At 44.6% G+C, this 22,974-nt stretch overlaps 1 protein-coding gene and 1 pseudogene across 1 annotated transcript in view; one reads left to right on the top strand and one right to left on the bottom strand.

The window, feature by feature from the left end:
• WWTR1 (WW domain containing transcription regulator 1) overlaps positions 1 to 13,796 on the bottom strand; it is a 132,113-nt gene extending 118,317 nt beyond the window's left edge. Inside the window, exons 1-2 of the mRNA XM_007471301.1 lie at positions 13,575 to 13,796; positions 12,735 to 13,168 (exon numbers count right to left, since the gene is read on the bottom strand). Of these exons, the coding sequence (XP_007471363.1) occupies positions 12,735 to 13,165 (431 nt within the window). The 5' untranslated portion in view covers positions 13,166 to 13,168; positions 13,575 to 13,796. The remainder of the gene's footprint in view (positions 1 to 12,734; positions 13,169 to 13,574) is intronic.
• Positions 13,797 to 21,937: 8,141 nt separating this feature from the next.
• Positions 21,938 to 22,686, top strand: LOC103087454 (60S ribosomal protein L7 pseudogene; annotated as a pseudogene).
• Positions 22,687 to 22,974: the final 288 nt, after the last annotated feature.

The raw sequence follows: 22,974 nt of genomic DNA, 5'->3' as shown, positions 1-22,974 counted from the left end.
AACCCGTGTCCCCTGCATCGGCAGGCGGACTCTCAACCACTGCGCCACCAGGGAAGCCCTCTGCTTAAATTTTTTGATGAGACTATGTTAAAAAGCAGTCTTTTGTTTTTTTTCTTGGCCATGCGGCTTGCGGGATCCTAGTTTCCCAACCAGGGATCGAATCTGGGCCACCAGCAGTGTAAGCTCGGAGTCCGAACCACTGGACTGCCAGGGCATTCCCAAAAAGCAATCTTTAAGAAGAATTCCAAAAATAAAATCAAGTCAGTAAAAGTTATGTCTCGGGGCTTCCCTGGTGGCGCAGTGGTTGGGAGTCCGCCTGCCGATGCAGGAGACATGTGTTCGTGCCCCGGTCCGGGAAGATCCCACATGCCGCGGAGCGGCTGGGCCCGTGAGCCATGGCCGCTGAGCCTGCGCGTCCGGAGCCTGTGCTCCTCAACGGGAGAGGCCACAGCAGTGAGAGGCCCGTGTATCCCCAAAAAAAAAAAAAAAAAGTATGTCTGTTCATTTTGGTTATATTTATCATTTGCTTGTGTTTTCTACTTTTGATGGACTACCACAGTTGCTTCCTCAACCTGCGAACACCTAAGCCAAGAAAGGTTTTCCATGGACAAATTGGGAGAAAGACAAATATTCATATCTCAGTATTTGCAGAAAAGCCTTCACAAAGGAATATATATTTTAATAAACAATCCAGCATATGCATTTTCCCCCAGTCACCATGTTTTGTTTGTTTTGTTTTGTTTTGGCACCCCAGGTAGGACACGAACCCACAATCCCTGGCTTAGGAACCATGTTTTAATTACTGAGTCTATAGCTAGCCATGTTTACAGGTAAATTAGTCACCAAAAAGAACAGAATTTGAATTTATCTTCAGTGTTCAGAATTGAAGTGTGTCAAAGCATGTTTTTAAAGCAAAGAGTTAGTGTAGGGGGCCACAAAGACATAAAATATATTATGTACTGAAAAATTAATCATATACAACCTTTGTGCCATAGAATTTGTTTCCATATTGAGACTCGTTATTCAACATCTTTGGTTGATTATTCTTAAGTTAATGAAAGGTGTGATTAATTGATTAGTTGGTTGATATCTAAAAGATAGTTATAAGGGTGGATGGAAAAATAAAATGATAGGTAAATGGATGGATGGATCGATGATAGATAGATAGATAGATAGATAGATAGAATTAAGGAGAGAAGAACAGATTAGTGCTTCTCAAACTATGTGTGGTAAAGGACTGGTGTTTTTTATTTTCAATCCATCAAGCCAAGTATATGGTCCTATTGTAGAGGGCTTGTGTGTAGCTTAGGCCACATGTGACTTATCACACAAGTCTGATGCACCCAAACTACCCTGTTCCACAAGGCAATCCCATTGATCATGCGCTTAGATGTCACAGCAATGTTATTTCGCTATAAAAGTTTCTAAACACTCTCGATTTCTGTATCTAGCTCATCACAGGCCCGTAACATTAGCACACCGGTGTCGGTCTACGGACTACACTTTGAGTAGCACTGAGATACAGGCTCAGCTACTTCACACTGCTCTGCCACTCATTCCGATTGGTTGGGCATCCATCTAACTGGCCAGTGCGTTTGCCAGCCCATGTATCACCCTTGTATAAGAAGGGTAGGTATATTGGTTAATAGGCGGAACAGTAGATGATAGAGTGATTAGGTAACAGATAAGCTAGATAGATAATAAATAAGGTAGGAGCCAGAGAGTCTGCTCTTTATGCAAATAATTCTCTAGGTAAAGCGTTAACAACGGTTGTCTCTAAATAGGGATCCAGGGAAAATCAGAAGAATCTATTTTCCACTTTCCTCCCTCCAGTAGCGGCTGAGCATATAATATTTTTATACTTAAAAATAAAATCAGAAACAATCTAAGTGTCCATCAATAGGGAATCAGTTTAAGAAATTCATTGTACAACCATACAATGGAATACTATGTAGTCCTTAAAGAAATAAAGCAGATATTTATGTACAGAAGAGGAATAAACACCAAGATATACTAAATGACAAAACGAAGGTACAGAAGAGTGTGTACCATTTGTACTGTATTGAAAATGGTCTAGGTGGGAATACACATTTAACTTACATATATATATGCATACATGTACTCACACAGAGTTTCTCTGGAAAGACAAAAGAAACTGGTATGCTGGGGAGGGTACCAGAGGACTAGAGGGAGGGTAAAAGAGACTTCTCACAGTACATGCTTTGGTACTATTGAAAATTTTGTCATTTACGTGTATTTATTACCTATTTGAAAAAATTTTTTTAATGTGAAGTCATCTGAAAACATTAACACGTGATTCAGCATCATGAGTGAGTGTGAAAAGGCTCCCAGTGGGCTTCACTAAGAGTCTCGGAAGGATTCCCCTGAGAGGGAGGCCACAGGCTGCTCAGGGCCTAGGTGGGCTTCGGTGGATTAACTGTGGTTCCAGAATCTCAATTTTGTCTGTGCCCAGGTGATCAGCGTCATCCAAAACTACAAGAGTACTCTGGAACAACCAGACCTGCAAGCTATTCATTTACAAGCAGAGATGGCAGATTCAGTGGGGATGGTCCTGAGTCGAGGGTAGCCCCGTACTCCACTAACTTGGAGAGCAAAGACCACCCACTATGGTGGAACTGCACAGGCTAAATTAAATATATGCCCAATGAATGGATCTATGGATGGGCAGAGGAATGGCTGCTTTGCTAGGAAAGTACTACCATTTCAGACCCATACGTTAGTATATTGATTTATTGATTTATTTATTTTGCGGTACGCGGGCCTCTCACTGTTGTGGCCTCTCGCGCTGCGGAGCACAGGCTCCGGACGCGCAGGCTCAGCGGCCACGGCTCACGGGCCCAGCCGCTCCGCGGCATGTGGGATCATCCTGGACCGGGGCACGAACCCGTGTCCCCTGCATCGGCAGGCAGACTCTCAACCACTGCGCCACCAGGGAAGCCCCCATACGTTAGTATAAAGTGTTTAGTTCCCTAAAGAACTAGGAAGACCTCAACATAAGGGACAATGGTGGGGTCTTATGCTACATTCAGATAACTCTAGGATTGGTGGATCTCAGTGAAGGGATGAGGAAGCCGGCATTTACTAGTGAAAGGTCCGTGTACCCATCCTAGCTGAGGTTCTAAAGCCTCAATGGGATGCATGGCCATCTAACAACCAATACTTATCTTCAAGCTAAGTCAGGCCAGGTTCTTCTTGGCCCCAAAACTAGACCCTTAGCATTTCTGCTTCTGCACTTCTCTTCCTATCCCCTCTTTCCTGGAAGGCCCTTTTGCTCACCTGCCCACATTCTTCCCATTTTTCAAGCCTCCATTTATGCCCAACCACCTTTACAGAGACTTCTTTGAACACCCACCCTTTATCTATCTTCCTCTCCACTGCATTTAGTACGTGGAGCTAGGATTCTAAACTTTCAATCCAGGATGCGCACAGACCTGATGGAACCAAATTCCTGAACACGGCAGATTCCTATGAAGAATTCCAGGGTGCAAGCTTGCAAAGATTTAAAAGAAAATATTATGGGATTCTTTCCTTATCAAGCACCTACCTATGTGCCAGGCCCTGTGCTCAGGTTATACAATGACAAGTAAGAAAAACATCATTCTTGCCCTCATGGAGGTTACAGTGTAGTAAGAAAGAGAAATAAATCAACAGTAATATGGGGCATTCCCTGGCAGTTCAGTGGTTAGGACTCTGGGCTTCCACTGCAGGGGGTGCGGGTTCGATCCCTGTTCAGGGAACCAAGATCCCACATGCTGAATGGTGTGGCCAAAACAAAAACAAAAACAAAAACAAAAACCACAAAACAATAGTATTATAGCAGCAGTGCTACATCTGCGGAGACACAGAGGGCTGTGGGAGAACCTAGCAGGAGCATCTAAGCCAGTGCGGGGGGCTGTGAGTCAGGCAAAAACCCCTGCAGGGCTGGCATCTAAGGTGATGCCTAAAGGTAGTGTAGGCATTGACAGGGCAAAAAGCGGGGAAATAATATTCCTGGCACAGGTAGCAGCTTGTGCCAAGTTCCTGAGGCCAGGAGTACAGCCAATGGGAGAAATCAAAAGACGGTCAGCCCAGCTGCAAGTTTCAGACCTATAACCATAATAGAAATGACAGCCTTATTGTGACACACCTCCAAGTGCTTCCAACCCAGGAGGGCAGCTGCACACAGGTCAGAATGAGGCTATTTAGCCTGGTTTTGTCTGTATTCCCCATGTCTCTCCAGCTAGATTGTCAGCTGCCTGAGGTCCAAAAAGCTGCCACATTTCTCCCCTCCCGGCGCAGTGCACTGCGCTGGCACACAAGAAGAGTGCAATGATTTTTTGTTGTAAATGCTGAAATGGCTAAAGACCTTTAAGATGGCACAAAGGCAAGGCCCTGGGAGAGCACAGCCCCCATCACCATCTCAACCAGGAACAAGACATGAGTAAGTAAACTTTCAGGGCTGCTCACTGTGCCAGGCACAGAGCAAAGCACTTCGCATATATTCCTGATTGCCTTCGCATATATTCCTGATTGCCTTCGCATATATTCCTGATTTCGCTTCATCTAACAGCAAACATCGTTTATCCCTTTATCATCTGCTGGGCCTAGATGGAACATTCAATAAAATCTAGAAGTCCAGGAAGAAGTGTATGCAAATAAAGAATATGTTGAAGGAAATTCAGAAGATTTGCCATTAAGTCTACTTCTTATCCTGACTTTTCTGGAGAATTTTTGGTTAAGATTTTAGCAATTACGGCGTTCATTTCTAAAGAAGATAACCCAAAACAGATTAGCAGATGCAAACTGGTATCTATAGAATGGATAAACAACAAGGTCCTACTGTATGGCACAGGGAACTATATTCAATATCCTGTGATAAACCATAATGGAAAAGAATATGAAAAAGAACACATATACATGTATAACTGAGTCACTTTGCTGTACGGCATTAATTAACACAACACTGTAATTCAACTATACTTCAATAAAAATGTTTTTAAAAAGAAAGAAAAAAAAAAAGAACCCAAAACAAGAAAAACACAAGCGGTTCCCAAAGAGGATCTCCTTAGTAACATAAGCTCCAGGCTTCAGTTACTGAGCTAAGGCTACGCCCCACACACCTACCCAAATCTACCACTCCATCTTCCCCTGCCTCTTTGCTTGCTTTCTCCTGTGGTTTTTATAACTTCCCCCTTCCCCCGATTTAGAAAGAAATATGTTTATTATGCGACATTTGGAACATACAGAAAGGCAAAAAGTAGACAAGAAAAATCTCCATAATCCCACAAATAAACATCGAACACAGTTTCGTATGTAACCCTCCATCAGACAGACACACACACACTTTTTAAAATAAAATCAGGATTATGACCCTTTCACAATGTACCATAATTATTGGGTTTTTATGTGTTATATCCCACTTGTCTGATATTTAGGGCCATTTCTTATCTCTAAGCATTGGTAACTAACTGTTAAATCAAGAAATATAAATGAAAACATAATACATCTACTCAAAGCACACTGAAAAGAAAAACTGTAACTTGATTTAAACATGAAACTCTCAACTAGAGAAATAACAATGGAAGTCACAAAAACGCTTCCCAAAGTCCATAGGACATTCCTAGGTGGACAGTATGAGATAATAGTTGGAATAAAAATGTTCAAAAGTCAAATACGCTTGTGAAATATTGGCTTAAAAATAAACTAGTTTTGTAACAAGTGACTCCGGAGTCTTGAACGTGTATTGTGAAATTCCAAGAGAGGGACAGAGCCTGCAACATATCCCAAATCTATTGGTCCAGGAACCTTTTGTTCACAAAGTATCTGAGTGGACTAGGGTTCCAAGGAATACACTTTGGAAAACATTGCTCTGCTGATATCTCAATGCACTAAAACATTCACAGTCCCCCACAGACCAGCAGAAGGGCCATCCCCTCAGAATTTCCCCCTTCAATAAAAAGTTTATGACTTCAGTCCTCAGTCTTCCAAATCACCCTTTAAAAACAAATTATCCCCTGGATTGGTGGATTCATTTACTTCCACCATCCTTCATTGAGGGAGGACGGGAAAGGCAGAGATGATAAGTAAGGGTGTAATTCCTACACGTCTTAATTTGTCAACAAACAAAAACTGACACTAAATCAACCCTTTAAGCAATGTATTTCTAATCAATCTCTGCAATTATAAAGACAATGAGAAGTAAACTTTTTTCCTGTAAGCTACTTTACTAACATCTAGCTAACCTTCTCAACAAGTCCTCAGCAACATGCCCAATCCTGACATAAATTAGGTCATCCGCCCTCCATGTCACATCTGTGTGCCCTGTAAAATGATATGGATTTATTAATGGTGAAAATCTCGATGAGAAGAAAAAATAGTCATTGTAGGTATACTATCCATTTCTGGTTTGTTTCATCATTTCTCTCTCTCTCCAGCACTGAGAGCTCCAAATTTGATCACCCAGACTGAGTTGAGAAGCAAACTCTAATGCTCCATCCACCACTCCAAAGTTATCTGGTCACCGAGGATACCTAGCTACAGGGCCTAATTATGGGCATGTAACTGACATGAGGCAGTACAAGTGCAGAAGTAAAGGTTTGAGAATCACATAACTCTAATCCCATCTCTGCCACTCGCCTGTTATGTGACCCTGGGCCATTTACTCAACCTTATTGTGCCTCAGTTTCCTCAACAGCAAAATGAGAAAATAACATGTACCTGTTCACAGGTCACTGTGAGAGTTAAAAGAACGTGTGAAAAGCACCTAGGGTTATGAATAAAGTTTCCTCACACATGTGTCAGGAGTGTGTTCCATGGGTGATTCTGGCGCTGCCTCTCCAGGAAGTACTGACTGATAGCTCCCTGCCTCTTCTGGAATAGAGCAGGTAATCAACCAATGTCAATTACCTCCCCTCTTCCTCTCACCTCACTTCTCAATCTCACTCCCCCTCCCACACACAAAAGGGGCTCCACTAGTAGCTACAAGCCAGATTCCAAAAATCAGAAAGTAGACCCTCCTCAGAAGAGGTTATATGTCCTCTGCCCAAGATGCTGCAGCAAAAGGGAATCTGTGGTGGGCATTCCTATTTAGGTTTTTAACAGGAAAATTGATTCTCAGTCTTTATTTACAATGTTTAAAACCAGCTTGCAATTCCAGGTCCAGGCTTCATTCAGCACCAAACAATAACTGAGAGTCAAAATTAGTTTATCCTACTAGCAAGGTCTCTGCATCCGATTTTGGCCAGGTAGACAGCATATGCATGTGGGGAGGCAAGGGGGAAGCAAGAACGAACTTGTACTGAAAGTCTCCTATGTACCAGACACTTCAAATATGTTATCTAATCTTTAGAAATACCGTGAAATAGGACTTCCCTGGTGGCGCGGTTAAGAATCCTCCTGCCAATGCAGGGGACACAGGTTCCGTCCCTGGTCTGGGAAGATCTCACATGCCGCGGAGCAGCTAAGCCCGTGCGCCACAACTACTGAGCCTTTGCTCTAGAGCCCACGAGCCACAACTACTGAGCCCATGTGCCACAACTACTGAAGCCCGCGCACCTACAGCCCGTGCTCCACAACGAGAGAAGCCACCGCAATGAGAAGCCCGTGCACCGCAACCAAGGGTAGCCCCTGCTCACCGCAACTAGAGAAAGCCCACCCGCAGCAACAAAAGACCCAACGCAGACAAAAATAAATAAATTAATTAATTAAATAAATGATAAAAGCAATCTCTCTTTAAAAAAAAAAGAATCCGCCTGCCAATTCAGGGCACACGGGTTCGATCTCTGGTTGCGGAAGATCCCACATGCCTCAGAGCAACTAAGCCACAACTACTGAAGCCCATGCGCCAAGAACCTGTGCTCCGCAACAAGAGGAGCCACCGCAATGAGAAGCCCACATACCAAAACCAAGAGTAGCCCCTGCTCGACGCAACTAGAGAAAGCCCATGTGCAGCAACGAAGACCCAAGGCAGCCAAAAATTAATTAATTAATTTAAAAAAAACAGTTTCGCAAGTATGTACTCCAGCAAAATGAGGGCATAAACCAAAAAAGAGGGAAACAAACAAACAGTACTCCTAGCCATGGAAAGAAGTAAAGAGAAGCCCTAGGATGACAGCTCTGTTGTAGAGCTGGAGAGCAACAAGAATGGAACAGAAAGTTGAGGGAATCTGGACATAAAAGCTTAAGGAAAGGAGACCTGACAGAACCCAGGGGATTGAGAGCCTGGAAAATTTTGAAATCATAATAAAGGCAAATAGTATATAAACATATAAAAAGGCAATTAGAAATAATAGGAAAAAATGTTTAAGAAAGTCAAGATCCAAAGATGAAGAAACTAAAAGGTAACACAAATTTTAACAACCGATGAAGAGTGAAAAGAAAGAATCCCTATGACTTTGGGGCTGGATATATCCTCCTTTGAGTGTCCCAGGAGTCCTGACACCAGACACAATGTGCAAGTCTAAGGTCCAATGTTAATACACAAGGCAATAAATTATATTAAATGTTGCCTCCAGTTTTTCAACTTCAAGAATAATTTATGAATAAAAAAGTCAATTTGGGGACAAAGCACAAAATTTTTATTGGTTATGGGTTCAGAGCTTTGGAATATTAAGGTGTCACTAACAAAAAGCAAATTGTGGAACTGACGGCCACCCAAACCTCCTTGACTTACAAAATGGGGAATCAGAAATACCATAAAGGGGATTCCCTGGTGGCTCAGTGGTTAAGAATCCACCTGTCAGTGCAGGGCACATGGGTTTGAGCCCTGGTCTGGGAAGATCCCAAACGCGGCGGAGCTACTAAGCCCGTGTGCCACAACTACTGAGCCTGCTTGCCTAGAGCCCGTGCTCCACAACGAGAGAAGCTACCGCAGTAAGAAGCCTGCACACTGCAACAAAGAGTAGCTCCCCACTCGCGGCAACTAGAGAAAGCCCACAAGCAGTAACAAAGACCCAATGCAGGCAAAAATAAATAAATAAATAAATTTATTTTAAAAAATAAATTAAAAATTGTAAGGTTCCCTCTGAGAGCCTTGAGAAGGTGAAGGAAACCATTGTGTTTCAACAAAAGTCCTTTTATACTATTGGGTTTGTTACCAACTGCACAGATAACTTTGACAAAAATAATTTTCTACCACACATTTCAGAAAAGGCAAAACACTAAAATTATTACTAAAAATTGAGAGTGCCAGCAAATATTATAGTTGGAATTATATTTAAGAGTGGGGACAATTTTTCTTACAGAATATGTTATTCAAATAAAAATTTTCTACAAGAATGGAAAGTTCTACTGAATCCAGATCACTTTCTTCTTTATAATTCTCTATTTTCTGGTCTATGTACACCAAACATGTATTCCATTTATAACCAGAAATTTTTTTAAAATTTTAATGTGATCAGCGTTCAAAGTCAGTGTGCCAGTTGCTAAGAGCCCAACACCTACACACCCCAACCTGATTTATGAGCTGTAGAGAACAGCAGGAACAATGCAGTCTTCAGAGGCCATGCGTTTTAACATTCTATCCTCCCCATTGTTAAATGCTACCCTAACACCACAGGGAAGGTGTGAATGCTTAGAAAAGGTGCCCTGTAACAGGTACCAGAAAGTGATTACACCATATACCTAGGAACAATCTTGCCTGAGAAAATGACAAAACGGTCTTTTAAAGCTTCTTAGATGTCCAGGCTTTGTATCCCATAAAGCTCGTTGCTCAGCTGGGGAAGTGACATGAGGATACAGGTGGGAGTGGGGAAAACGGAAAACTGCTCCCTAAGTAGATGACAACAGATTAGAGGGCCAGTCCAGGGTCCACCATTAAATGACCACAAATGGCATTCCCCAAGTCACGTCAATAACCTTCCCTGGCCTCAGTTTTCTAACCTTCCCCCCAAGAAAATGACCTTGTCAATTATAAAATACTTTGATTTCTGATTTATAAAGCCCTCAACTCCTGACAAAATCAAGAATAGGATTCTACTGCTAGCCCCATTTCACAGATGTTGGGGCAAAGTCATGGGTAGATTTTATGAAAATTAATTCAGGGTTAGTTGCCACCATTTTCCAAGCTTCTACATAGATCCACCAAAATACATTGCTTTTTGAGGCTGTGTAACCAAGTGTGGCATATAACATTTATCTTATTCCAACTTTAAACAAAGCTCCAAAAGAAATTCAGAGAACTCCTGGCAGATTGCTTATCTCAAAAAACAAAAGTCACAGTGACTTAATTTCTTAAATTCCCTTAGCTACTTGGCCAAAAAGTTTCCAGGGATAGCATCAGATCAAGCCTACAGGCCTACTGCTTATACGTTTTTCCAGTTATCTTTACTGACTATCCAAAGTGAAATGAAGATGCACCCAGCTTTGGACTGAGGAGTGACTTTTAGCTGGGGGGTTGAGGCAAATGGAGAGGATCAACTTTCTCTAAACCCAAGGCTTACTTCCATTTTTAACCTAGTTTCACAAACATATTTTAGAGCTACTCCACTCATTCAAAGCCTGTACGAAAGGGAACTCTTTTGTTTTATTTCTGTTTAGGGATCTTTTCCCCCTAGCTTTCCTCAGATATTAGGCAAGCCCAGCTCTTATTTCATATTTTTAACAACCAGCTATACCAATCATATACATATTTGTGTGTGTACATTTATAAACACAGTTCAAAAATCATTTGGGACCAAAAATAGCCTCCAAAATTATTAGAAATTATTGGTTCTTTTTCTACTTGTAGGTACTACTAAGTCCATTTCCATAAAAGTCACAGTAAGATATTCAAAACTGCATTTACCTAAGTAAAGCAATACAAGATGCTACTTAGGATCTTTATATAGTATACAAACTAATGCCATCCTTTGGAACAATATCATCACACTTAGAAAAATGTCATGCTATTACATCACATACTTGAATTCCACCAACCATTTAGAAATCAAAGCACTGGACTTCCGCACTGGACTTCCCTGGTGGCACAGTGGTTAAGAATCCTCCTGCCAATGCAGGGGACACAGGTTCCGTCCCTGGTCTGGGAAGATCCCACGTGCCGCGGAGCAACTAAGCCCGTGAGCCACAACTACTGAGCCTATGTGCTACAACTACTGAAGCCCGCGCACCTAGAGCCCGTGCCGTGCTCCCGCAACAAAGACAAGCCACTGCAACGAGAAGCCCGCGCACCACAACGAAGAGTAGCCCCAGCTCGCTGCAACTAGAGAAAAGCCTGTGCGCAGCAACGAAGACCCAACGCAGCCAAAAATAAATAATTAAAAAAAAAAAAAGAAATCAAAGCACTAAGTACGTGTCCACACTGTCACTCAAAAACCAGGAGAGGACCAGTTGTGGACTAAAATGACCATCAAGTCTGTTTTAGGACAAGGGCTTCTCAGCAATGCATCAACCCCAGCAAAAAAAATAAAGCACTCCTCCTTGCACAAGACATCAACAGCTTTGGGATGGGAAAGGAATAATTGGCCACCAGTATGAGTCAAAGGGTTGGCTATTATAAGCCTCATCCATCCTTGTGTATTTGTTATTAGGGTCCTCTCACAGCAATCAAAGTATCATTAGTGCCAAAGAAAGGGTTGATTATCTTTTTAAAATAGCACATAACATCTTAACGTCTAAACTAAAGCCACTCAGTCAAAGAAATATGGGCTTTAACATAAATTCCAAGGCAAGTTCTTAGAGGAGGAGCTTCCCTCCATGGCAGTGAACAGCCAGCCAGTGCAGGCAATCCTGGACCAAGTGGTCCTGCTGGCACAACTTCAATCCAGGCCATTGATAGCCTGACCGCCCCCCCCCATGACCTCACTAATTACATTTCAAGTTCCAGCTTGGCTTCCCCTCCAGAATATAATTATTTTAGGGTACCACAACTGAAACAACCTTCTTTATGCCTATGAATATATTTTCCTATACAGTCTAATTCCACTCAAATGTAAACTTCATTACATCAAAAAGCTGGAACAAAGGGAAGGGAAGAATGACAAAGCAGGCTCCTGATTCGATGGTGTTCTAGGTTACCAAGGGCGACATAATAAAACTCCGACCCAATTCCCACACAATTGATTTGTCCAGCCTATAACTACTTTACCAGGCAGTTACTAATTACATCACAGGTGCTGTGTGGTCATCACGTCACCAGTAAGGCCTACCAGGCAGTGTTCACTTTTCCAGACTGCTTTTCCCAAGAACGGAGAGACTGGGGACCACCTACACTACCAAGAGTCCCTCTCCTCCCCAAGCCGCAGATCTGCTCTAGCATTTACGTTGATGCCATATCTCAGGGGACCGGGCTCTGATTATCTGACTTAGGGTGGGCAGGGAAGGGAGTCAGAGTTTGGGTCCAGGAGTCTGTATCAGTACTCCAGCTGCAGGGCATAGTCACCTATGTGTCTCATGAGAATTCTCCCCAAAGTTTTTTTTTTTTTCTTGTACCTCCAAGAGTTTCCATGTCCCGAATCTCTTGTGACTTCCAGAACCCTGGAAGAACTTCAGCAGACTCAGTTTCTGATCCCTTACAATTCCAACACCCAGAGACTCACTGCCTACTTCCAGCCTCCCAGATCTCTGGGAAACAACCGTGGAAGGTGACACATCCCCTCTCTCTCTCTCTCTCTCTCTCTCTCTCTCTCTCTCTCTCTCTCACACACACACACACACACACACACGCACACACTCAAGAACAAGCGTGCACACCCTGGGTATCGTGACCCTGTGTCCCCCCTAGCTCCAGGCTGACTTACTTGAGGAAGTACCTCTGGCCAGTGGCCGTGAAGGTCATCTCCCAGCCTGGGGGCAGCGGCAGCTCGTCGGTCACGTCGTAGGACTGCTGTCGGAGGTGCGCGTGCTGCTGCGCCGGGCTGCCCGCAGCGCCCGCGCCGGTGCCCAGCTGCAGAGACGCGGGCGACGAGTGCGAGCGGACGTGCTGGGCGCCGCCGGCCAGTCGGGGCCCCGGGTGACCACCGGACGAGTCGGTGCTCGACTGGCGCGAGTGCGAGCCGGAGTCAGGCTCCTTGAAGAACGACTCGGGCAGGATCTTCTTCCGCCACGAGCTGGGCTTGGGGTTCATCACCGAGTTGAAGAGGGCTTCGAGGTCCGTGTCTAGGTCTTGAGTGACGTGGATCACTTGCTGCCCGGGTGGCGGGAGCGGAGGGGGCGCCGAGGCCGGATTCATCTTCTGCAAGGAGAAAGGAGGTCAGATTAGCCTTTTATTGAGGGTCGGAGAGGGGGATACGGGGGGAAGAATAGAGAGAAAAAGCAAAAGAGACAGATAGGTGTCTGCCTCGGGATCCCAGACACCCAGCAGTTAAGACCAGCCGGATGGGGGGAGGGGTCCCTCCTGGCCTCCAGAATTATGCAACTTTCTTGAAGCCAAGAAGTTACCAGGAAAGGGGGGATGGGGTGGCCGCTGGGAGTTAACTGCACTGGAGACGCTGCTGAACTGCTGGTGGCAAAGGACAGGGCAGTCAGCCCCCCAAAGTCTCAACCGGAGCCAGCTCCAAGACATCTCAACTCCGGAAGCCCAAGGAGCCGGGCGCCCTGGAGTGGTGCCGGGTGAGCGGGCGCGCGCCAGCGGGCACTACCTGGGCGCGCAGCGAAGCCGAGTCTGGGCGTGCGGCGGCCGCCGTCCCGCCCGAACTCGCTGTCGGGCCTGGGTCGCTAGGGTGCGTCCCGAGCTTGCAGGGCTGGAGCCGGGGCCCGGCTGGCAAATCCTGACCCGACTCGGTGCCTGGCAGCCGAGGGCCTTCTGCTCTCACATCCCCCGAACTGGCCTCAGGCGCTCGCGCTCCGCGAGGAGGCTGAGGAGAAGCAGACAGCGCGGCCGCCGCGGCTCCCGGACTGTCCCATAAACAAAGTTTGGAGCAAACTCCCACTCCCAGGAAAGAGGCGGGGCCGAAAGTTGAGCTGTTGAATTATGCATGACCTCCAAGTCCCCAGCCTGCCTGCCCCCGCTCGTCTCTCCCCTTTCTCTTCCTCCTCCTCCCACCCCCGGCTCCAGAAAACCCTGGGCGTGCTGGGTACTTTGCAGGGTAAGAGGAGACGGGTGCCCTCCACCCACTCCTCCTGGTCGCGCGTACCTCTCCCGCGGAGCCCTGGATCTGCATTCCTTTGAGTTTACCACGGACTTGGGGCGGGATCAAAGGGAAAGTGGCCCGAGCCTGTTTAATCAAGGACTTGTGGACCGAAACCAAGGCTGGGGGCGGCGGAGGGCACGCGGGTGGGGGGCCCAGACCGAGTAAGGGCCTGTCCTGGGCGCCGCGCCCTCCCTTAGTGCCGGGTGCCGAGGCCGGGAGCGCCGGAGCGCTGCACTGATCCGTGATTCTGCCTGAGTGCGGGCCCGGGTGCGCCCCGGCGCGGGGAGACACCAGCGAGGCCAGCCTTTCCACGGGAGGCTACTTAGCGCTTGTGACCATATTTGGTCTGGCGAGGAGGCATCTCGGCTGTTTGGCTTTCAACTGTCTGCTCGTGCGCAGACGGTGCCCAGAAAGTGCCTCTGTCGCTAGGGATGAGGCTTCGCCAACTGGTTCATTGTAAACAACCTTCAAACCATTTATCAATCCTTGTTTTCCTCTCCAGGGTGACTCAAGTCACTAGGGGTTGAGAAGAAACCTGGTCAAAGCTTGGGCGCTGGAAAGGGACAGCGATCGTGCCCCCCTCTCCCGCGACATCCGCACGGGTAGTGGGAGGATTGGAATGTCCCTGACGCCCTCCAGAGAGCCTGGAGCCGGGATGGAACCGGAACAGGTGGCTGGGAGCAGAGAGGGTGCGCCAGTGACCCGGAAAAAACCACCCACCCTCCCACCGACTGGATCTAGGCGAGGGGTGGAGACCCCCTGCTAGATCTAGACTGGCAAGACAGCTGCTGGAAGCAGGAGGCGGCCTGGTCCTCTGGAGCAGCTCAATTCCTTCTTTCCTTGTCCCTTCTCCATTGTGGGGGGGAAGGGGAGAGTGGCTGCGAGGTAAGTCAGGCTTCAGAAAGTCCCTACCCGACCCCATTTGATTCAAACATAAGTTTATGAAATAAGTCATATGAGGCGATATATGTAAAGCACTTTGAAGACATACCTGCCTACGTACCTCTTTGTTAAATAAAATAGAATTGTATCAAGTGCAAGTATTGTGCCTTCACAGTTTTATAAGGGTGGAACAAAGTCAAAATTAAAATCTGGAGTTGCTTTGAAGGAGGAAAGTTTATGAGAAAGACAAGGCCACCCCATAGTTTTTTTGTATTTTTATTTTTTTAATTTAATTTAATTTATTTATTTGCGGTACGCGGGCCTCTCACTGTTGTGGCCTCTCCCGTTGCCGGAGCACAGGCTCCAGACGCGCAGGCTCAGCGGCCATGGCTCACGGGCCCAGCCGCTCTGCGGCATGTGGGATCCTCCAGGACCGGGGCACGAACCCGTGTCCCCTGCATCAGCAGGCGGACTCTCAACCACTGCGCCACCAGGGAAGCCCCACACCCCATAGTTTTGCTTTGGAAAAGGTAAGAGTATTTGGGGCACATTCCCTGAATGGCTTCTCCCTGTCAGTACCCAAAATAGAGCAGAGGCCTCCTAAGTGAGCCCGCCCCCCATTATCTGTGTTTGAGGGTGTGCTCTGATTCCAAACTCCCCACAGATGGGAAAATCAAGACTGCCTGAGAGAGAAAGACAGTCATGTGGATCACTGTCAAAGGTGAGCAGAGCATGGCTCCCTTCAGGAGACTCTGGAACTATTTCCCATCAGCAAGTCCTCTGCCCATAGGACCAGCAGAGGGAAGGGGAAGCTGCTACAGGTCACTCCATGGGAAATAGCATCTTTACAAGCTATCGTCAGAAGCCACCACAGTTGCAACAATGGGAAAATTAGCTCTGGAACTAGAGGAAGTGACTGGGACCGAAAGGTTACTAATTCAGAAGCCACTTGATGAACAGATGCAACCTTGAGGCCAGCCCAACTCCAGGAAGGTCCTATCCCAGGAAGGAAGGTCTTGCTTTGTAAAGAGTTCCTGGCTGCTGCACAGAGGAAGATGCTGAGGGAGCCATGAGATTAATCAGTTAGGGAGAATCAGGATTGAGGTTGGGTGGGCAAGGATGCCGTCATTCCTTGCCAAACTTCAAGACATAGATAGTGGAGGACAAAGTAGATGCCTGAAATGGAAATTGCTCTGATCACGTGATAGCTCAAAGGGAAAACTCCCAGTTCCCAGTCTATAAGATATGATAGTGGATGGCCAAAGAGATTTGCTTCAGTGCTTCAAACAATAGTTTCAGATTAAATAACATTTACAGGTGCCTTGTATATATCAGGTACTGCCCATAAGAGGCAGTATGGTGTAACAGGTAAGTGTATAATGAATCTCCAGAGGAAAATACCTGAGGCAAGATACTGAAACTCTCTATTCCTGAGTTTTCTCCTTTGTAAATTACAAACAGTAACAGTACCCACCTCACAGGATTTTAGATTAAAACAAATTACAGTCGGCCCTTTGTATCCTTGGGTTCCACATCCACTGTGGATTAAAAAAAAAAAAATCCAGAAAGTTCCAAAAGGCAAAACTTGAATTTGTGGCACACTGACAACTATTTACATAGCATTTAATTGTATTAGTTATTATAAGAAACGTAGAGCTGATTTAAAGTATATGGGAGGATGTGTGTAGGTTATATTTAAATACTACGCCATTTTATATAAGGGACTTGACCATCCTCAGATTTTGGTGGGGGGGGCGGGGTGTCCTAGAACCAACCCCCTGCTGATACTGAGGAACGACTATATACAAATTTTATCTGTTCCCACTGATTTAGAACACAAGCTTTGAAATGCCTAGCTCTACTCTCTACATTGGGCAAGTAATTTAACCTCCCTTAAATCATAGATTATTCATTTACAAATTGGAGATGATAGTGTGGTAGTCTGTGACACTGCAGGCCTTCAATGGACCACGCTTCTTTTGGTCACACCCTTATGGAGTCCCTCCCACTTAAAGCTGGGCTGGGCCAGTGATTTGCCTTCGCCTGGAAAATGCAGCCCTGCATCTGTGTTTGTTCCCTCTTTTAACCCCAAGGGAGGTGTGGAAGTTTCTGCTTCTGTAATTTTGGGAGATCTGAGCCACTAGGGAAGAATGCAACCACTTTGCTGGGGAAACCACGTGCAGAGGAAGAGGCCCTGAGATAGGAGGAGACGGGGAGAACGCCAGCCATGCAGCACCGGAGCTGAGCCCAGCCCCCAGCCGGCCCAACAGCTGACTGCAAGGGCACCAGTGACCAGCATCAAGACCAGCAGAACCAGAGCCCAGCCCAGCCCAGCCCAGACTGTAGAACAAATAAAATGAATATCGTTTTAAGCTACTAAATTTTTGAATGTTTTTTTAAATGCAGAATGGGCATTCTAAAGATTAAATAAGAAATTACAAATAAAGTTCTTAACACAAATTCTGTTACATGCTAAAGTACTTAATAAATAATGGCTGTGATTTGGGCTGAGACCCATAAAATAGATAATAGACAAATATTTTACAGGTAAGGAGACTGGCCCCAGTGAGTTTTAAAGTACAGGAATATCTCACTTTGTAGCACTTCACAGATACTGCGGGGTGTTTTTTTTACAAATTGAAGGTTTGTGGCAACCCTGCATCACGCAACACTACCGGCTCCATTTTCCCAACAGCATTTGCTCAGATCGTGTCTCCATCATAGTTTGGTAATTCTCACAGTATTTCAGACTTTTTTCTTATTGTATTTGTTAAAGGTGATCTGTGATTAGGGATCTTTGATGTTACTATTGCAAAAAGTTTACAACTCACTGAAGGCTCAGGTGATGGTTAGCATTTTTTAGCAATAAAGTATTTTTTAATTAAGGTATATACATTGTCTTTTTTTTAAAACATAATGCGATTGCACATTTAACAAACTACAGTACAGTGTAAACGTAACTTTTATATGCACGGGGAAACCCAAAAAATTCGAGCGACTCACTTTATTGCAATATTCGCTTTATTGCAGTGGTCTGGAACTAAACTGGCAATATCTCCGAGGTATGCCTGTATTCTGTCCAAATACGTGAAATGAATTCTTGGGGGGAAAAAAATGCTGGGACATAGCCCAGGGTTTGTAATCCTAGATCGGAGTGCTTTTTTCTACTCTCCCCTCCTTTGAGCCAGGAGTTTCTCTCTGGTTTTGTCATTTTTAATCAGTGAGATACCTACTGCCTACCTATCTCATAGAGAAGAAACTCCAAAGTTTTTATAAGATAATCAATCGAGAGTACACTCCTGCCGATATGTAAATCTTTCTACTTGCAAAGACTTTCTCTCCTCCCTCTCTGTCCATATCCAATCAACGGCAAGGACGGTCAATTCTTCCTTCTGATGTCCCTCAAGCCCATCCTTCCTTTCCCACTCCCACAACAGGACCTTATCTTCAAAGCCTTGCAGTGGCCTCCTAATTGGTTTCTCTCCCTCCAGTCCCTCATTTCTGGCCTCCCATTTTCATGTCGTTCCCTGGCTCACAAGCTTTGAACAACTACCCACAAGAATAAAAGTCAGAGCTATCAATCCAGCACCCAAGGACTCCCAACACACTGCCATCTTCACAGCTTTCTGACCTTAACTTTTACACAGATGTGTCCCTCATCCGCTCCAGCTAGGCTCTGATCCAAGCACATTTGGCCTAATCCTTCACTACACCTATCTCTTTGTTTGAACCCTGCTCAAAACTGCCCTCCATACTCCATTGTCAAACCTTCATCCATCCCTCCTTTCCCTTAAATTGAGGTTGTTCTTGTCTTTTTCACTCCCTTGACACATAATCACACGTAACACTGCTTTATATTCTATTTTAAATTTTACCTCAGTATCTCTTGCCTCGCCAACTGGATTGTAAATAGCTGCAGGGCTAGACACATCTTGCATTTCCTTATGGAATTGCTTCTCTGAAGGCCATAATTCCTTGTTGAGGGAATGCTGATCCTTACATGACTTTGCCTTTTCCTCTTCCAGCACCCACTGGTGTCCTCTTAACAGTTTGTAAGGCACCCTCTCACCATTCACTGTAATTTTAGCACTGCATATGGACTCAGCTCCTGAAAAGGATTGCAGACTCTTGGAGGACAAGTCTAAGAGGACTTCATTTTCTTTTTTCTCTTCCCCGTGCCTAACAAGGTGTTCTCCACACAGGAGTGTCCAGTACACTAGCCTGGCCCACGTTGCCTGCCATTTTGCCTGAGGAAAGCCACAGGCTGCTTTTCTCAGCTCTGAATCACTGACTTGGTCTGAGTGGATGATTCCAGCTCAGGTGAATGGTCAGAAACTTGGTGGGGTGAGTGAGTTGTTAAAAGACTCTAGCCCAGGAGCCCTTGGGGCAGAACCTGCCTGGACTTGCTGAACCAGTATGGAGAAAATTCCCAGAGCAGAATCACCATTAGCAACTGAAGGGGAGCAAAACAGACAAGGACTTTGAATAGATAAGGGTTTGAATAATCAAGAGTCCAGAAAACTGTTGACGAGGATTATTTCAACAGGAGGCTAAGAGTTGACCAGTTCCTTGACATGGTACGTGTGTATTCATAATTTACCACATCTCAAGTGTCTACCACAGTGTCCAGCATATGGCAAGTTTACAAATACTTACAATGATTGCTGCTGCCACCCAGTTCTGCATTTACTCTCCCCACATGCGGGTCTCACTGTCAGGCTTCACTTTGGTGTTCCTAAAAAATGCATCACTGGTATGATCATAAGGAAGATAATTTTGATAAAGGTGATGATGACGGTGATGATGGATGGGACTGTGGTCTGCCTAATGTTAGCTGTTACCTCAGCAATGCAGTTGGACGAGAGGAAGAAGGAATTTCTGAGATTTAGTCTGTACTTGGGTACCGTGCGCGAGTTGTTTCTCCTTTAGTATTTTTACTATACATATGTATTTTTTGGGGGGGACTGGAGAAAATAATTTTAAATGGAAAAATTAATTCATTAATATATTATTAGAAAAGAAAAATACGCTTTTGGAAATGCTTAACGGGAATTCCCTGGAGGTCCAGCAGTTAGGGCTCTACACTTTCACTGCCAACATGTGGGTTCAGTCTCTGGTTGGGGAACTAAGATCCTGCAAGCCGTGTAGCACGCCCTCCCCACAAAAAAAAAAAGAAAAAAGAGGAAAGAAAAAGAAAATGCTTAACAACATAAAGCATGGTTTGGAGGTTAACTGGCAGCTGTATTGGAAAGTTGCCAGTTGCAGCATAATCTATAGTAGGGGAAAATTAGAAGTTTCTTAAACGCTTAACATGAGATTGGTTAAGTATATGTGACGGCTCAATATACCCAGTGAATTTTTGGTAGCTATCTGAAGCAGTACTTATGAAGACAATATATCAACGTGAAAATGTCTTTTTAAATAATTTTTGATGAAAAAAATCCAGAAGCCAGGATTAATGAATACCATAATTACAACTTTGTTCAAAAACATTGAGGCGGGTGGGAAATGAATAAAAAATAAAATGCTAAAGTCATACCAAAAAATAAAATGTCTATGTAAAAATAAAATACATAGATAAATGTCTCTCTTTATGTACTTAGATCTGTGTAGATCTATAAATGTGTCACATGATAGAGAAATTGAATCAGAAATTGCATCATCACCCTTAATATTATTTTGGGTGTGATGAAAGAACTAATTAGAGGTGTTTGGGTGGAAATTGCAAGGTGCTCGGTATTATTCATATATTCAAGAAATATATATATATGTGTTATACATATATGTATATAAATTTGGAAAAAAAATTTTAATTTTTTTTTAAAGAAAAAAAATTGGGGTGCCCACTATGTGCAGGACCAGAAGTGGTCTTTCAAGCCGAGCTTGGAAGAGTTTACCACCTGATAGGACATTCATTGGTTGACGATGTCATTCAGCTCCTCCCTGGACCCAAATAAGTCCCAGATCTGGTTACACCAGCTGTTCAAGCCACCTCTCTTCCCCTGTCTTATTTGTCATGTTGACAGGAGCCAAGCATATACAAGCTCTACTGTTATCTCTCTGTCTCAGAACTGTCCAGACTCAAGTGAGGTCACTTTTCGTGCTTGATAAAGAAAAGTCACCCGTGGTTTGGAGCCAAGGAGACGAGGAGAGGACCAGCCAAACCAAGACAGGGTGGAGGGAGGGCCCAGGAGGCAAATGCTGCTCCACAAGAGAGCTAACCCTACAGGCATGAGTTCAACTCACACATGCTTAAAAACAACAAAAGTTTCCTTTAAAAATATATATTTGAGGGCTTCCCTGGTGGCGCAGTGGTTAAGAATCCGCCTGCTAATGCAGGGATCGTGGGTTTGAGCCCTGGTCTGGGAAGATCCCACATGCCGCGGAGCAACTAAGCCCATGCGCCACAACTACTGAGCCCACGTGCCACAGCTACTAAAGCCCGCGCGCCTAGAGCCCGTGCTCCGCAACAAGAGAAGCCACCGCAATGAGAAGCCCATGCACCACAACGAAGAGTAGCCCCCCTCGTCGCAAGCCCGCATGTAGCAACAAAGACCCAACTCAGCAAAAAAATAAATAAATAAAAAGATTGGCTTATAAAAGTAAATAAATAAATAAAATAAAAATATATATTTGCATATAATCTTGGATCAGAGGGTGCATTTATTCTCACGTAGTGTCTGCTATACAGTAACTCCTAATTTGACCATATGACTGTAGACATTTCCCCCTAGTCAAAATAATTAAAAGTTATTAGTATGTCAATTGTCACAATGAGAGTGAATAATATTTATATAATACTTTACAGACTACAAAACAATTTCACATGTACAGTCACACATGAATCTCACAGTAACTCTGTAAGAATTGGCAGGCAAGTCTTACTGGAACTCCTATTTTACAGATAAGAAAACAAAGGTTCAGATAAATTTGTGTCTTGCCGAAGGTCACTGAGTTGTAACAAAAGAGCCAGAACTCAGCTGTTTCCGGCTGGAACCATGGAGGGTGCGGAAGAGAAGAAAAAGAAGGTTCCTGCTGTGCCAGAAGCCCTTAAGAAAAAGTGAAAGAATTTCTCAGAGCTTAAGATCAAGCGCCTGAGAAAGAAATTTGCCCAAAAGATGCTTCGAAAGGCAAGGAGGAAGCTTATCTATGAAAAAGCTAAGCACGATCACAAGGAATACAGGGAGATGTACAGAACTGAAATTCGAATGGCTAGGATGGCAGGAAAAGCCGGCAACTTCTACGTACCCACGGAACCCACATTGGCGTTTGTCATCAGGATCAGAGGTATCAATGGTGTGAGCCCAAAGGTTCGAAAGGTGTTGCAGCTTCTCCGTCTCCATCAGATTTTCAATGGCACCTTTGTGAAGCTCAGCAAGGCTTCAATTAACATGCTGAGAATTGTGGAACCATACATTGCCTGGAGGTACCCAGACCTGAAGTCAGTAAATGAATTGATCTACAAACATGGTTACGGCAAAATCAACAAGAAGCGAATTGCCCTGACAGATAACGTGTTGATTGCTCCATCTGTTGGTATTATCTGCATGGAGGATCTGATTCATGAGATCGGTACTGTTGGAAAACGTTTGCGTTCAAAGAAGCAAACAACTTCCGGTGGCCCTTCAAATTGTCTTCACGAGGTGGAATGAAGAAAATGACCACCCATTTTGTCGAAGGTGGAGATGCTGGCAACAGGGAAGACCAGATCAACAGGCTTATTAGAAGGATGAACTAAGGTATCTACCATGATTACTTCTGTAATCTGGTCAGTTAATAAACAGTGACTGCTTTCAAATTGAAAAAAAAAAAAAAGAGCCATAACTCAAACTGTCTAGTGCCTCCAGGCTTTCAAATTATATTTCTCTTATAACTTCTTAACTGAATCAGAGTCTTAATTGCTTCTTCCTTTGTGAGCATTACAGAATTCTGTCTGTTCCTCAACAAAAAAAAAGAGAGAGGATATTTTTAAAGTTTTTTTTCCTCCACTGACTTACAGTATCATTTCACAAATGCCTTGTCATCT

This window comes from Lipotes vexillifer, unplaced genomic scaffold (genome assembly GCF_000442215.2).
Source record: "Lipotes vexillifer unplaced genomic scaffold, Lipotes_vexillifer_v1.1 scaffold618, whole genome shotgun sequence".
Lineage (NCBI taxonomy): Eukaryota > Metazoa > Chordata > Mammalia > Artiodactyla > Lipotidae > Lipotes > Lipotes vexillifer.
Note: the sequence above shows the minus strand (reverse complement) of the source record. Positions and strands in the feature narration are given on the sequence as shown.